We start from the raw sequence: 15412 nt of genomic DNA, 5'->3' as shown, positions 1-15412 counted from the left end.
GCGAAAGGTGCAATGTCCTCGCGACCATGCTGCAGATTCACGCAGTCACCGAAGGGGAGTGTGCGAGCGTGGCATATTTCTTTCCAGCTCTCTTCCTCTCTTCCTCTTCCTCTTCCTCTTCATGTTTTCGGATAGTGATCGCAGCCGTCCGCTAATGCGGCATGTGTTCGCATCCTTCATGCACACATGTTCTACGAGCTCCCCTTCTCTCCCTCCCTCTTTCACCGGAGCTGCTCGAGACAAAAGAAAAGAACCGCGGCGCACAGAGGGGCAGGGGAGACTCGCGTTGTCAGCATTTTACTTCTCTCGATCTCCCGCCCCAAACGAGTAAAGAGAACACAGAAGGAAGCAGCTCACTACCCGCGCACGTGGGGATGTCCTATGGTGACCTCTGGAAGACCCGCTATGGCGCCTCCGTGGAGGGGTGGTCCGCTGTGGACAAGGTGGCGCAGTTCAGTCAGGCCGTGGGTTGCGTCAGCGGCGGCCGTGGCAGTGCCATCTTGATTGCGCTGATGGACAACAGGGCGCAGCTGATTGACACGTCGTCGCTCGAGCGGTCGGGTAGCGCCGACAACAATGGCACCAACCCGAGTTACGGTCTAACCCCCTTGCACCGCAGCGGCGGCGGTTTTTCAGCGCAGCGCGCACAGCGGCGGAGCAGCAGAGGATGGGGCGCCGGTCGTCCCGCAAACGGCGGCGTGTCTGACTCGCCGGAGACCCTTGGGCAGCCCGGCACCTCGCACAGCAGCACGTCACCGCAGAGCCCACCGGCACTCGGGGTGCTGCTCACCACCTCGCATGTGTTTCGCAGTCCGCAGGACACGGCAAACGCCTCTGTGCGCTTCCTCGATCAGCCCATCATAGGCATGGCTGCTCTGCTAGGCCGAGAACCAAAGCCGGTGCGCGTCGGCCTCTGCAGCGCCTTTGGGTTTGTGTCGTCTGTGGCTGCCTCGAGGAAGGAGAGCGAGGGGGACACCTACCGGGCAAACGCCGCTGCCACTGCTCGCCCCTCGCGGCTCGACGATGAGCCCGAGTACCTTCTCTACGCATCTGCGGCCGGCGACTCGTCGGAGGAAGACGAGGCGGCGGAAATTGGATTCACGCTGACGTACTGCGAGGTCTTTCCCAGATGCAATGACGCTGCAAACCCCACGGAACCGTCGTCCCCGCTGAACCCATCGGAGTCAGGTGGCAGTCGCGGGTGCAGAACGGAGAGTACCACGATAAGTCCCTCTGGCGGCTTGTCTCACTATGGGGGAGGAACCAGGCTGGGCAAGGAGGTTGATGAAGCGCCGGCGTCCCTCTCTGAGTCTGCGCTGACTCAACAGCGAGGGGCTAACGCCGTCATATCCGACGCCTCTAACGCCCCCGGCGGTCCTTGGTCGAGCCGGTTCGCTTCTGCTGCAGCGAACCGGAATGTCGGCGGCAGCCAAGACAGTCTCTTCCAGGTTCAGCCACTCCCCGTCCCTCTCTTGCTCGCAGCGATCCCTGCAGTGAAGGTCAGGGACGTTCACTTGATGATCACCCACGTGAATGACGGGCGACGGTCGTACCGCGTACAGCACGTCGCCGCCGTCTTCGCGGACTACTGCACCTACGAGCCAACCAGGTTTGGAGGGGTAACGTGCAGCGGCGGCCCCGTCTTCAATGTTCAAGGCGACTTCATTGGAGTGCAGCACGAGGGCAACGGCCAGAGCCTTTGCCTGCTGATCAAGTCCATCGTGCGGAACTTGTTTGACTCGGACTTACTCGACATGTGCCGCTGTCCCGTATCGGAGGAGACGATCAAGCAGCGAGCACTACACGTCCGGCCTGGCGACACTGTCTTCTCTACGATGACGACCACGCGCCCACCGGTGTTTGCTGGGCCGAAGAGGATGCCGTCGCTGAGGAAGAACAGTCGTCCCACCTCTCTACCCCCACTACCGGCACTATCGCTTGACTCGCAAAGTCTAGCGTCTCCCCGCACCGAGAGTTGCTTCGCCGTTGACACTCCTAGCACCACTGTACCTCTCCCCCTAGCCACCGTATCCAGCTTTGGCAACCGACACACGCTCCTCCACCGGCCTAGCAATAACATCGCTGAATCTTTTCGAAAGGATGTCCGACCTGCCAGCGATGGTGCCACGGTAGCAAACACCGTCTCTGCCGCGGCACTTCCCCTCACCCCGCCCTCTAAGCCCCTTTCGCGGGGCGTGCCAAGCTTTGAGGAGGTCTTTGCGGAGTTATATGACGGCGCGGGAAGCCTGCCACACATACTGTACGCCTTTCCTCGCAACCTTCCGCTCGTGCGGGTCACTATGGAGAGACTTGCGCAACTCAAGTACGAAGACGAGCTGGAGCACATGGGTGCCATCGGCGGCGTTGGCGCCATTCTCGAGGCCATCGACGGGTATCCGCAAGAGGAACAGATTGTTGCGAGTGCCCTGGCGGCGTTGTGCCGCATCTGCCTTTACGAGTGCAACTTAGCCATGTTCTTGTATTTGGATGGTGTCGTGACGGTGATGGAGATCATGAAGGAGTACGTGCACAAGCAGACAGTGCTGCAGTGGGGCATTTATACGTTGCTTCTTGCTACCGACCTGTCCTGCCCGTCCGCGGCGGCGTCGGCAGAAATCATGGCGCGCAACAGTGCTCCTCAGCTATTGGTGAATATCCTGCGTGTGCACGGTGCTGTGCAGCGCAAGTCAGCTGCGCGACGACCGCAGCACAACCGCCTCGTCCGCTGGGCCTGCGACCTCATCGCGAATCTCCTCATGACCAATTCACGTCGCACCACGCTGTTCCTGAGAGAGGACTTCCTCACGCTGCTGCTGCAACTCAGCCGCGACTACGCCGGCAGCGTATTTCTCATGGAGGGCTTCGCGCACGTCTTCTGCGCCTTTGTTCAGTGCTTCACTGAGGCGGAGGTGCCGGCGCTGCTGCCCATATTACGGGTGTCATCCGCGTCCAGCTTCAAGCAGCACCCAGCTATGCCGTCTCCTGGTAACTCTCACGCGTCGCTATTCCGCGGGCTAGGCGTACGTGGAAGGCCCAGCAACTCGAGCAGTGTGGCCCACGGCGGCGGCAGTGACCGTTTCCCTCACGACAACAGTGGGCCACTTGCGTCGCCAGCGTCAGCTACGTTGTTGCCCTACTCACCAAGCACCAACGCGACTGATCCCCATACAGTTAGCTTCTTCTTCTTGGGCGACGCCATGCGGCATGACACGGATGGGTGTCTTGTGCGCGCCGTTCTCGATGTCTGCGAGGCCGCGCTTGACCCGAAGAGCACCATCACGGCGCACCGCGGACGGCCAGCGGTGGTTCTGGTGCGCTGCCTTGAGACACTCCGCCTACTGCTCACATGGGGGCTAGTAAAGCTTCCGGGTGGTGGGGCAATGTTGGCCGTCGAGGATCTCAACTTTCTCGCCCTCGCCTCTTCACGGGCGATGCCAACGACATGCGCCTCAGCGTCCTCGCTGCCGTCACTGTCCTCCTCCGAGGATACGGCGCGCTTGCTGCTCATCTGCAAGCGCGTGCGACACGAGCTGACTTCATCCAGTGAACTTGTGGCGATGGTGGAGGCTGTGCAGCGACTGCTTCTGCAAGACAGTTGAGGGTGGGGAGTATTTGTGCGCGTGCGCAGGCTGAGGAGCTTTGCTGTGGCTGTTCATGGTGGTGGTACTGTGTGAGTCGTCTCTGGCAGTGCGAGGTGACGCACCTGTGAAGAGGAACGCGACAGTGTGTGCGCAGAGCGCTCCTGCGGACGTTTTCTGCACATGTGCGCTTCTGTATTGGGCCCTTCTTGGTGCTTCTCTCTTTTGCCTTCCCCCCTCCCCTCCTCACTGGAATACTCGATGTTTGATAGCCACTCGAAGAGCTGCGAGCACGAAGGGGTGAGGGCAGAGAGGCGCTGATGATCGATGAACGATGCGAGAACAAGTGGCGGCAGCTGCTATAGCCGCTTTCTCGTGCCGTTCCTCTCTTTTTCCCTGTCCCTCCCTTCTCTGTGGGTGTATGCGTGTGTGTGTGTGCGCGTCGCTCGCTGGCTTTTTTTTTCAATTTCATCTGTTTTTCTTCCTCCTGCAGTTGCTATCGCTGGTGTTAGCGGCGCGATGAGCTCGTGCAGTGCCCCCCCCCCCTAAAAAAGAAGTCGTACCCGCAGCCATGCGAGCCGTCATTCTATGCATCGCCGAAATTCTACAAAGGAGGTACGCAGGTGACACCTCTATACCCTTCCCATCTTTCCCCTATTCTCCCCTTTCCCCCGCCTCTGTTTCTCCTCCTGGATGTTGCACCTGGTGCGGTCGTTTGGTACGACCGGTGGGCGAAGGGCATGCGAGGTGAGGCGGGCCAGGATATGCTGGTTAGCAGAGAAGTGGGGCCGCATTCATGCAGCTGCAAGCCTAACGTGGTCGTTGCGTGCGAATGCTCCTTGTACGTGTGCTAGTGGGACGGGAGTGGTGCTTGTTAGGATGCGAGCTCGACGACAGGACCTTCCTGCCTGAGTGACCGCTGCTTGTCTTACACACCCACACACACACACACTCACCCACAGTGCAGTGTCGGCTTAGCGCATCAAATGCCGAAAAAATGGCCTCTTTTTTTTGTTCGCATCTTAATTTTCACCTCTTCCTCTGCCTCCTCTGCCTCCGCTGCCTCCTCCTTGTGTGCCCCATCCGCATACACGCGGATGATCTTTCGCACGTGCTTCCCGCCCTCTTCCCCCCCCCCCCCCCCATGCACACCCACTTGTGGCATCGCTGCACGTATGCGCTTTTCTTCTTGGGTGTGCGTACGCCATCATGGCACTCCCGCTCGTTTCAGTACGTGAAGAAGAGGTTCATTCGAAGAAGAAAACACCAACCCACTATCCACTATCTACTGTACCCCTCCGTGCCGCAGTCGAGCGAGGGGCAGCTGTGTGCAGGCCATCCGATAGCTGAGGTGCGAAATCGAGCCGGTTAGCAGTGGGAGGCGTAAGTACATTACATAATCAAACAGAAGGAACAGGAGTAAGGGGGGGGGCACCTTTCTCAACCCTTTCTCTGTTTTCCGTTGTGCGCCAGCCCTCCTCTCTAACACCTTCAACCCATCTCGTGTCTACCTCATTGGCCTCATCATCGCTGCCACAGCCTCACCGCCCCCTCTCACCCCTTTGAGTGTGCTGCACTTTAAAAGTGTTGGCAGTTGTGTGCGTGTGTGTGTCTGAAACGCTGAGAAGTTTTTTCCCCTACTCCCTTCCGTTGTTGTGCTTCGGGTTGCGTCACGCCTTGCTGTTTTTCTCTCTCGTTTGTTCTTATACTTTCGTTTTCTCTGCCTCTCTCTCTGTCGCGCTTGCTCGGCGGATTCGGTGCCTCCCTCTTCTTCCCTCTTTTTCTCGTCTTGGTGAATCTACGTGTTTTCCCGCCTTGCCGCCCCCCGCCCCCCACTGCACGTCGCTTTGTTGTTTCCCTCTTTTTCTCGTCTTCGCTTCTTTTCTGTAGAAGCCTTTGACGAGTGCTGAAGCTCTTCTCCCTCCCCCTCGTTGCGTCTTGCCTGTTGCCTGCAGATCGAGAAACCCGCACCAAACGATGTCCTCTCTTGCTACCAGCACTACGCCCACCTCTCACTCGACCACGCACCACCACGCGGGCTATTCAACACACCCCTCTCCACCGCTGTCGGCTGCTCCACCAGTCTTGCAGACGTCTTGTATGACTGCCAAAGACGGCCATAGCGATGCTGACATGCAGCCTGTCCCATCCTCAGCCCTCTTCATCTCGAAGGCTGGAACTTCTGCGATGCCTCTCAACGCCAAGCCCTTTCCATCGCGCGGCGCAACCCACCACCACGTCTCCACCGGTGGTGTAAATGTGAGCACAGTCGCCGATGGCGCTCCAACACACAACAGCAATCCAGGTAGCAGCACCGTAGCACACGTTGCATCATCGTCACCGACACCTGGGCAGCAGCAGTCGCATCATTGCATGCCCGCCGCCTACCCTTGGAACCTTGGCGCTCCTCAAACCGTGGCTGACAAGATGGAGGCTTCCGTGTTGAACAAGGGCAGGATCTGTACTCTCACCTACTCGCCTAGCCGCGGGGCCTTTCGTATCACGCGCATGTCGAGCAGCGGCAAGACGCGCACAGTCCTGAACATCCCGGTGAGGCTGATCATCAACATCGAGACCGCGGCCGAGCGAGACGCGCGGCAGCGAGCACGTCAAGCAAACGACGACACGATCAGGCTTGTCTTTGCCGAGAACAGCCGTGGTACGGGGAGTCTTCTTTGCTCCTTCCCTTCCGGCACCGGCGAGGACAACGAGGCACTGGTGTTCGCCCACTCCCGCGTCAACACGGCGTCCTCCACGGTGGGGATTCAGAGTGGGTCACTTCACCGACGTACTTCGTCGCGCTTCAGCACGTACGCAGATGCCTCCCTGGCGGACACCACGGCGCCGGGCATCCGCTACTACATGCACTACGTGCGGCAGCGCAACAAGGGACACCCGTCTATCCACACGCTGGAGTTCCAGTCGAGCGGCTCGGCGGAGGCGGTGGGGTGCGTTGTGTCCCAGGTGGTGGAGTGCATCTACCAGAAGGGCTCGAAGCACATTATTGTCTTTATTAGCGCCAAGTCTGGCAAGGGGAAGGGTGAGCATATCTTTGAGAAGCAGGTGCGCCCTCTGCTGCACTTCAGCCGCCACACATTCCATGCCTACATGACGCGCCGCGCGCACGACTGCGAGGACTACGTGGCGAACCTGGAGAATCCGATGAACCATAACACCGTCATTGCTACCGTCGGCGGGGACGGCATGATTCACGAAACGGTGAATGGCATGCACCGCCGCAAGCTGGCGCTCGTGCGCTGGCTGCGCAGCGTGACAACTGAGGTGAGCACGGGGGACACACCCGTCGTCTCACCCAATATGTTTCTGCAGCTAAACGACAACGGCAGCTGCGCTGAAGCAGGTGCGCAAATCCTCCCAGCGCTCTGCGAGGGAATATGGACGGTGTCGTCAACAGAGTTGAATAGCATTAACAAAGCGGCGCTTCACAACGAGGCTATCTCCGGTTCTCATTTGCCCTTCATTCAGCTGGGTTGGGAGGAAAAGAAGCATAACGATGACGGTAGAAGCGGTGCGACGTCGTCGGTCGAGGCGACTGCCCGAGAGGCTCATCGACTTGCTCACTGCCTGGTTCAGAATGGCTGGGATGCGCTGATGCCGCTCGTTGCAACGGTGGCGACCGGAAGTGCCTGTGGCCTTGCTAAGAGTCTTGACATTCTCTCCGTCGCTGAGGCAGCGCTGTCGCTGGTGCACCTGAACACGGTGCACATGGACCTGCTGATGATGAAGTTCACACCGAACGAGGATATGTTGGAGTTCCACCGCGGCCGTATGAGCGCGAAGCGACTCGAAGCCGCAAAGCGCAAGTTCTCGCAGTACGAGAAAGACAAGGCGGTAGAGTTGCAGGAGCGCTCGCGGCTGAAGGAGGAGTTTCACCCGCATCCCCAAACGCTGACGGCGGCTGAGTATGCGGCACCCTTCCTGAAGGACGGCTCGAGCGTCTTCCGCGACGCCGTCAGCTGCGCGACGCGGATGCCGGAGTTACACAGCCGTGTCGCCTTCATGTCGCTATCGTTTGGCGCTGCGAACGACATCGACCACGGGTCGGAGTCGCTGCGGTGGATGGGCAATGCCCGCTTCCATGTGTACGGCGGGTACATGATACTACGTGGTCTCAGGGGGTACAAGGGCATATTGCGCTACTTGCCGTGGGAGAGCAAGGCCGGCAAGACGGTCGAGAAGCTGCACCCACGCAGCAGGATGCCATCGACGGACGATTTTCCACTTTGCACGATGCGGGAGGGCTGCATGCACTGTCGCCAGTACAAGTTTACCCACTGCGGCGCGTCGCCGCTCTCCTCCTCGACGCAGGTCAATGAGACGCAGCCAGGTCCGACTTCAAACATCAGCCGAAGCGGTGTCCGGGCCAGTAGTGCCGCAGCCACTCTCGCCCCCTACACGGACAGGGAGCTGCTCCACGAGGAAGTCGTGGACTTCAATGATGAACACCTGCCGTGGGTAACTATTCGTGGTGATTTCTGCTTTATGCTCATGTGCAACTTGCGGGATATAGCTCAGGACATGCTCATGGCGCCGTTAGCACACATGTCGGATGGCGCCATCGACGTAGTCTACTGCCGCTTTGACCCCACTACAGGCCGTAGAGGCCGAATGGAGATGCTGAAGTTCTTCATGTCTCTGGAGTCCGGCTCGCACGTCAATCTCGAATATGTGAGCTATGTGAAGGCGCGCGCGTTGGAGATCAAGGTTGATGCTGGCATCTCGATGTCGGACGGAGAGTTGATGCCGCTCAGCTCCGTGCGTGTCACAAAGATGCGCGGCAGCGTGCAGCTCGTGCGCAGTGAGTAGAGAGGGGAGAGAGGATGCAGTGCGGAGGGAGGGGCGAGGTTGCCTTATGTGTGAGAGAGCACCTACGTCTATATATATATATGTCTGTGTACTGCCCGCCCTTCTTCTCCTCTCTTTCCACCTTTCTTCGATTTCATTACGCTTCTGCGTGTGACTCTGCTTGCCACGCGAGCGACACAGTCGAGCACTTTGTTGTGTCGTGTGCGCGCGATGGTGAAAATTTTTTGTTTGTTTGTTTTTCTCCGATTTCCTCCTACGCGGCTCTACACGGCTGCATTCGTTCATTGGCCGCCTCCCTCCCTCTTTTCGTTTTTTATTGTTTCCGCTGTTGTGCTTCTCCTTCTTCCGTTCCCCGCTCTCCTCCTCCTCCTCTGACGAGAGAGGGGGGGGCCTACGCCCATTTCCTCTCTGTCGTTCGATGGCTGGCTGAGGCGGTTTGGCTGTCGTCCCTCGAATGTGAGGTATTGTGGTTTTCTCTTTTTGCGTGAGGATGGTGGTTACGGTTTACTTGTCTGCTGCTGCCGCTTTCTAGCGCGGCAGGGCTGTCTTTCCTATGCTCACCAGTCGGGCTGCACGGCTCTCCTCGTCTGTTGCTTTCAGTGCTCTTCGTTTTTCTTCTGTGTGTGTTGTGTGTGTTCTCCTCCACACCTCCTCCTCCTCCTCCTCCTCCTCCTCTCTCTCGGCATGACTGCATCGGGGGCAGTGAAGGGTGTGCGTGTGTGCATGGTGGCCTGGTGATGAGCTCCCTGACCCTTTTATTGTGGGGAAATCCTTCCTCTCTCCCTCTTGACTCTCCTGTTCTACCCAGTCTTACACCGCTCCTGCTATTGCCAGACTGAAGAGGCGACGCTCATTTGCAATGCCTTTCTCTCTCTCTGTATCGGTGCTTTGCGCTCCATCTTGGATGCTCTCGTGCGCATTTTCCCCTCTTTCTCTCCTCTCACTATGTATCTCCTCTTGTTGTTAGGCCCTTGATTCACGCTTCGTTGTTGCTCTTATTAAGGCAACTCAGCGTCGAAAGGGACGGAGGGATGATGGTAGCGACAGAATCCTGCTGCAGCGTGTTTCTGTGGTATCTGCACGTGTCCCTCTCTGTGTTGGGCCATGTATACCACCTTTCATATGCGGTCATGTCTTTCTCCCCCCCACTTTTCCCCGTTTGCATATCTTCTCTGTTCTGTTCTGTGCGCCGTTGTTTCACGTCGCTCGTTTTCCTTTTTGTTTCGATTCCTCCGCCGCCTCCCCTCCTCCTCCTCCAGCTACAAGGCATCTGTGTGACAGTGCCTCTACTTCATCCCCCCCCCCCCCCGCAGTCCCACTTTCCACCTTTTCTGTTCTCTCCTTTTCTCTCCCCATCTCATCGTCACCACTCCCCCTGCTCCCATCTGATTGCTTCCACCTCTCCCTTTTCATGACACCCACGCACCCACACAGATTGACTCATCCTCTCTGAGCTCCAGTGCCCAGCTCCGCACTTTCTTCCGCCTATCCGTGTGTGTCGCATGTGCTCAGTCAGGCTCGCCTTCACCCTTTTTCCCTTTCCGCTCTGTTCTGCTGTTCCAGTGAGCATTATCCTAGCATGTTAAGAGTCTTCTGTGGCCTCGACAGGACCTACTGGTCGAATGAACACACGCATGTATTCCCCTAAGGGTATGCATGAGGGGGCTCTGCTAGTTGTGCCTTACTCTCACTGTCTCTGTTTTTTGCCTCTTCATGCCCTTCTGATAGCAGGGAGGGAGTTGCCCTAGCGTGGTGTCCAGGGCGCACGACCCTCCACTCTGCTCTGTGTGCGGAAGTGCCAAGCAGCCCACCCTCTCTCCCTGCCAGTGCCGAGCCCCCCCCCCCTGGCGGCGACTGGGCCAAGCACCTACGACGTAGCGAGGCCAGTGCGATGTCTCGCTGCGGATGTCGGCGGCCAGGTCCTGGCTGGCGCTGCGTCGGACCGACCTGCGACAGTGAACCCGTCTGTGCCACGCCCATGATGGGCGGAGTGCCAGCGTGACTCGAACGTATTCCTCACCTGGCCCTCGCTGCCGACGGGTGTGGGGAGCCTGAGCGTCGCACCGAGGGATGCGCCAGGTGACGGCCGGCACAATGGGAGCGGCTGTGAGACGACCTGCGAGGGTGTTGGGCGGGCAGGGTTGGAGGTCGGGGCTGTGGTTCGGCGACTGTAGTGGGCAGCATTGCTGCAAGGTGTGTCGACGGCTGCTTGGTGCCACGCGATGGGCGTGTGGCAGGCCGAGGAGGGGGCGGCGGCAGAGTGGCGTTTGGCCTCTGCTGTGCGGCAGAGAAATGGAGATGCGGAAGGAAAAACTTCTATTAAGTGTATTATGCGGCTGTGGCATGTGACGTAATACACGGGCAACATCCTCCCTCTCTTCACATGCAGTGACCCCTCTTACTCCCCTTCACTCTTCACAGAGATTCAGATATATACACACACCCACACGCGACTATGCGGGTATACTCACCTCCTTGGCCTATAGAGGTGCTGGTGTGCGAGTACTCGTTTGATTCACGCTCGTCCTTTCTATGTGGACTTTTTTCTGCTGTGTCTTGTGCTCGAGGCGATGTGAGTGGAGAAGTAGAGGTAGAGCAAGGCCAATGAGCTCTTCCCATTCCTCGGGGGTTGAGGGGAACTTGTAGGCCTTTGCTGACTGTGTGTGTGTGTGTGTGTGTGTGTGCTCTGCTTTGGTTTGTGTTTGGGGCCGGCTGGCTGTATCGCGTTCCTTTTCGTTTGTTGTCTTTGTTCTGACTAGTGTACATGAGTTCATTGGCCCACTTTTCTCTTCGCTCTTCCTTGGGGGTTTTCCAGGAGAGGTGGAGAGAGTGACTGGACGGCGGTACGACTGAGAGGGAGAGAGGTGGAAGGAAGGCGGGGGTGGAGGAAGGCCCATTCGCATAGAGGAGGGTGTGTGGACCCTATACGGGTCCCTTCATTTCGGTGTTCGCTGCTACCGTGTGTGTTGCCTTCTGTCCTCGTGCTCTTCCCCGTTGCACCTCTCTGACAGTTTTCACTTTGCTTTGTCGTTGTGAAGACAGATAATACATTTTGTTGTCACTGCTGGCGATGATAACGGCACAGCAACGGGTGCTGCGCCGTCATTGTATCTGTGTCCCTGTTGACGTTGCTATCTTCTCTCTCTTCTTGCATCTCCTCGTCTTGTACTTGTGTTTCTTGAATTTTCGTGTTGCGCTTCTTCTCCGTCCCTACGGAACGCATTGGCAAGCCTGAAAAATGAAAAGGGGGAGCGACTCTGGATAGGGATAACGCGCCTCGGAATGGCTTGGTCGTGGGGTGGTGCGCTCTTTCTCTCCTTCCATCTCCTCCTCCATTCTTTGGCCATCGGGTGGGACGTTTGCGTGGGGTGGGTGGGTGAGGGTAGGGGCAATGAAGGCACGCCTCACTCCACTCACCCATTGCAGTTTTCTTCCCCCCCTCTCTCGAAAGTGCTGCGATGCAAGGAGTACGCTACTGCCGAGTTGCCTGAACGCGCTGTTCTACGTGTGCCTTTCTCTCTCTACTCGATACCCTTCCCCCTGCCCTCTCATCCTTATCCTTTACCCCATCAACAACGCGTCACCCTTCGCTCTCTTCCCCCCTCCGCAGCGTGCGGCTCTTCGCTCTGACATCGCCACGTGTGTGTTGCCGAGAACGAAGAATAAAAAAGATGCCACGCTACACACGTACGTATAGCCACACACGTACAGACATACGAGACGTTGATAACCGGTTCTCGCCTCGCGTCCTTCAAAGGGGGTGAGGTGTGTGTGTGTGTGTGTGGGGGGCCGGGGTGGACCGACGTCGCTGTTCTCCTTTGTCTTTCATTCTATTCACTGCGGTGCATTTCTCTGTGCGTGGATGCTGTTGCGTAAATATTTCACAGCGGTCCATCGTGGTCGCGGAGCTGTGACCCCCATATTCTTCCGACTTACGGCTGTTTGGACGAAGCGACTGTTCAGCGCAGCGCACGACGGAAGCGGCTGCGAGGAACAGACACACCTTTGCCAGCCCAGCGATCCTTTGCGGGACTCTATAGATGACGTCCGCCAGCCGCATCACCGTCGTTGTCATGCACGACTGATGGCGTCTCGTGATCGATATCGTGGCGCGGTACCGTCACAGGGGCGCCGCGGTAGGTCGCAAAAGGGCAATGCGGTACGTGTTTTGCATCAGACGGCGTCCAAGCAACGACGGCATGGGGCCACTTCGCGTCCGTCGCGCTCTTCTTCGCCTTTCAGAAATACAAAGACGCACGATGCCATTCGCACCTCGCTGTATGCGTTGGATAAGGCTGAGATGTTGGACGCAATGCTCGCTCTTTCTTCTGCTCTTTACGAGGGTGAAGCAGCCGCGACGGCGGTACCCGTCAGTGGTGCCAACGCGTCAAATAATGTTGCTGACTACGCTGTCTTCTCTTCACGCGTGCCCCCTTTGACGTCGTCCAGTGGTCTTGGTGAGCTGGAGGGGGTGGCGGTTACTGGGGAGGAGGCGTATGCATCTCTCGACGCAGAGAACTTGATGTGCTCCATGGACGCGTGCTCTGAGAGATGTAACGACGAGCGGGACGTGCGTGCAGTGCAAGCGGATCTCGGTACCACGACCTCGGCGGTGCCGCCTTTCTCAAGGACTGCTGTCGCTCACCCTTCGACTGCTGGCACCTCCTCTTCCTCTATTATGGCTACCTTTGCTTCCCCTGACGTCCCGCTCGAGCGCAAATTACTCCAGTTCATGGACTTGTGCAGCAGCACGAGCCCGAAGTCACACCTAGGCGGTGACAACAGCGACGCGGCGTCACAGCGGCCTTGGAATGGCGGAGCAGGGGTGCGAGTCGGCAACTGTAGGAGCGACTGCACTGCTTCTTCCGTTGCCACAGCATGGACTTCGTCCACTGCTGCGGCGCTGGTACTGCCAGGGCTGGACATGAAGGCCATCCTGGCACATGGAGTGCTGGAGAATCGGCATCTGCGGGGCCTCTCTCTCGTCCGGTGTGACTTCTCACTGGTGCGATGGTCGCACGTGACGCTCGAGGACTGCGACCTCTCGCGCAGCCTTTTCTATCGAGTCGAGCTTGACAATGTGATCTTCCGTCGCTGTAACTTCACGGGTTGCATCCTCAAAGGAGTTCAGTGCAACCCATCGTTATCCCCCACAACTCACTTTGAGGACTGCGATTTCCGCCTTGCCGCTGTCGGGTTGCTGTGTATTCCCCACGGCTCACAGCGGTCAGGCCAAGGAGAGGATCAAGGTCAAGGTATCAGTAGCAGCAACCATCGTAGCGGTCCATCGGTGTGCTTCCTCCGCTGCAACTTCGACCTTAGCGACTTCCAGTTCAGCCAAGGCCTTGAGAAGTGCAGGTTTGTGAGGTGCAGCAACACGCATTTGGCCTCACGCTTCCCTCTTCGTGCTCGTGGAAGCGTAAGCTGAAGGGTTTGGTGGCGGGTTTTGAATGAGGAGCAGTAGGAGAGGGTGGGAGGGGCGAGTGATACGTGTATGGTGATGCATGGGGGCGTTGAACGGCACGAGCGACTGAGCTATCACTTTGCCTTCTCGAGCTTCCTCGTGTCCATTCCTCACGCCCTCGCTGTGGTTCGGCATCGTTTACTACTGTGGCACGGATGCCAACTCCCCTCAGCTCGCCAGACGTGATAGTCGTACGTTCGAATCTACGATTGGGAGCATGTAGGCCTTGTTTGTTGCCGTTTCCATCGTCACAGACGTGGATCTAAAGGAGAATCTACTCTTACCCTAATCACTCGTAGTGTGTGTGTGTGCGTGTACGAGAGAGACAGCCACCACGGGTTTCTCTTTGCCACCTTTTCTTTCCTTCTTCCATGCCCACCAACGCATGCGCAGACCCCCCCGCCCCCCACCGGCTCACTCATGGCTGTGCCACCCTTCTTTTCCTGAATGCATCCCCCACCCCCGTTCAGTTTTTCACAAAACCTTCTCATCACCACTGCCACTTCCCCTTCCTCTTCCTCCCCCTTTCCTGCCATTCCTCAGCTGGGTGTCTTCATTCCCCCTCCTCTCTCACTGTGGGTGCGTCTCACGCCGACCTCCTCTTCTCTCGCTCTGTCGCTGACTTCACGTTTGCGCTTCTTTTGTTTGTTGCCTTTTTGCCTCTCTTTGCTGCTGATTTTTTAATGAGCCTCGCAAGTCGTGCACAGACTGGGGCCGCCGTGCTCCCCACAGTGACGGCGGCAGCGGACGGGGCCACCCACGAGGATCCGTGGCCACAGATTGAGAAACAGGTGGGCGCTATGCTGGCGGACTTGAATGCGCAGATGCAACGCTTTCACAACACCTCTGTGCCCACCGTGATCGCCGAAAATGAATTGCTTGAGTCTGTGGATAGCTGCAACGAGGCTGTGGAGGACATGCGCTTCGCCCTTGACACCACCATGGAGCACCCGGAGTCGTTTTCGATCACCGCAGAGGAGCTGCAGAGCCGTGCAGAGCGTATTCGTGCGTGGGAACGAGAGATGATGAAGGCCCAGCAAGTCGCAGAGAAGGTCAGGGCAGCGCAGCGCAAGCGCATGATGGCGCAGGACGGCGATGCCGACGACAACGGGACACGCGAGAACACTGACTTCCTTAGGCAAGAGCGTGACATTCAACGGCACATTATGCAGCAGGACGACCAAACGCTGGACCGACTGTCGAGCGGCATCCACCGTGTCAGGGATACCGCTGTGAACATCCAGGATGAGCTCAAAACCCAAGAGCACATTCTTGACGACATTGACCGTGGTATGACTCGCGTGCAGATGCGCCTGGAGGGAGCCATGAAGAAGGTTAGCAAGCTGATTGATTCCACCAGCGACAGGGGCAAGATGATCTGCATTGCCGTTCTGTTTGTCATCCTGGTGATTTTGACGTTTGTTGTCCTTCGGTAGTCTGCAGGGATCAGGCAGAGGGAGAGGGCGGTAGGGAAGAGGCCACAACAGCGAGACGGAGGCGAGGTTTGGGCTCGGTTACATCCCCCAAAAGAAGCAGTGGTTGG

The 15412-nt window shown here is 58.0% G+C and overlaps 4 protein-coding genes across 4 annotated transcripts, besides 1 other annotated feature; all 4 read left to right on the top strand.

Annotated features, from left to right (window-relative positions):
• Positions 1–161: 161 nt before the first annotated feature.
• On the top strand, positions 162–3599 carry LPMP_260700 (hypothetical protein; the record flags this gene model as incomplete). Its single annotated transcript, XM_010701589.1, has 1 exon — positions 162–3599. One exon carries the CDS (start codon positions 162–164, stop codon positions 3597–3599), a length of 3438 nt encoding a protein of 1145 aa, XP_010699891.1.
• A 2352-nt stretch (positions 3600–5951) lies between these two features.
• Positions 5952–8405, top strand: LPMP_260690 (sphingosine kinase A, B, putative; the record flags this gene model as incomplete). The annotated part of the gene is made up of 1 exon (XM_010701588.1): positions 5952–8405. One exon carries the CDS (start codon positions 5952–5954, stop codon positions 8403–8405), a length of 2454 nt encoding a protein of 817 aa, XP_010699890.1.
• A 1732-nt stretch (positions 8406–10137) lies between these two features.
• Positions 10138–10697: a repeat region.
• A 1570-nt stretch (positions 10698–12267) lies between these two features.
• LPMP_260680 (hypothetical protein) lies at positions 12268–13833 on the top strand (the record flags this gene model as incomplete). Its single annotated transcript, XM_010701587.1, has 1 exon — positions 12268–13833. One exon carries the CDS (start codon positions 12268–12270, stop codon positions 13831–13833), a length of 1566 nt encoding a protein of 521 aa, XP_010699889.1.
• Positions 13834–14552: 719 nt separating this feature from the next.
• Positions 14553–15305, top strand: LPMP_260670 (Qc-SNARE protein, putative; the record flags this gene model as incomplete). The annotated part of the gene is made up of 1 exon (XM_010701586.1): positions 14553–15305. One exon carries the CDS (start codon positions 14553–14555, stop codon positions 15303–15305), a length of 753 nt encoding a protein of 250 aa, XP_010699888.1.
• Positions 15306–15412: the final 107 nt, after the last annotated feature.

This window comes from Leishmania panamensis (assembly GCF_000755165.1).
Source record: "Leishmania panamensis strain MHOM/PA/94/PSC-1 chromosome 26 sequence".
NCBI classification, from domain to species: domain Eukaryota; phylum Euglenozoa; class Kinetoplastea; order Trypanosomatida; family Trypanosomatidae; genus Leishmania; species Leishmania panamensis.
The sequence above is the reverse complement of the archived record's forward strand: the minus strand, read 5'-3'. Positions and strand labels throughout refer to the sequence as shown.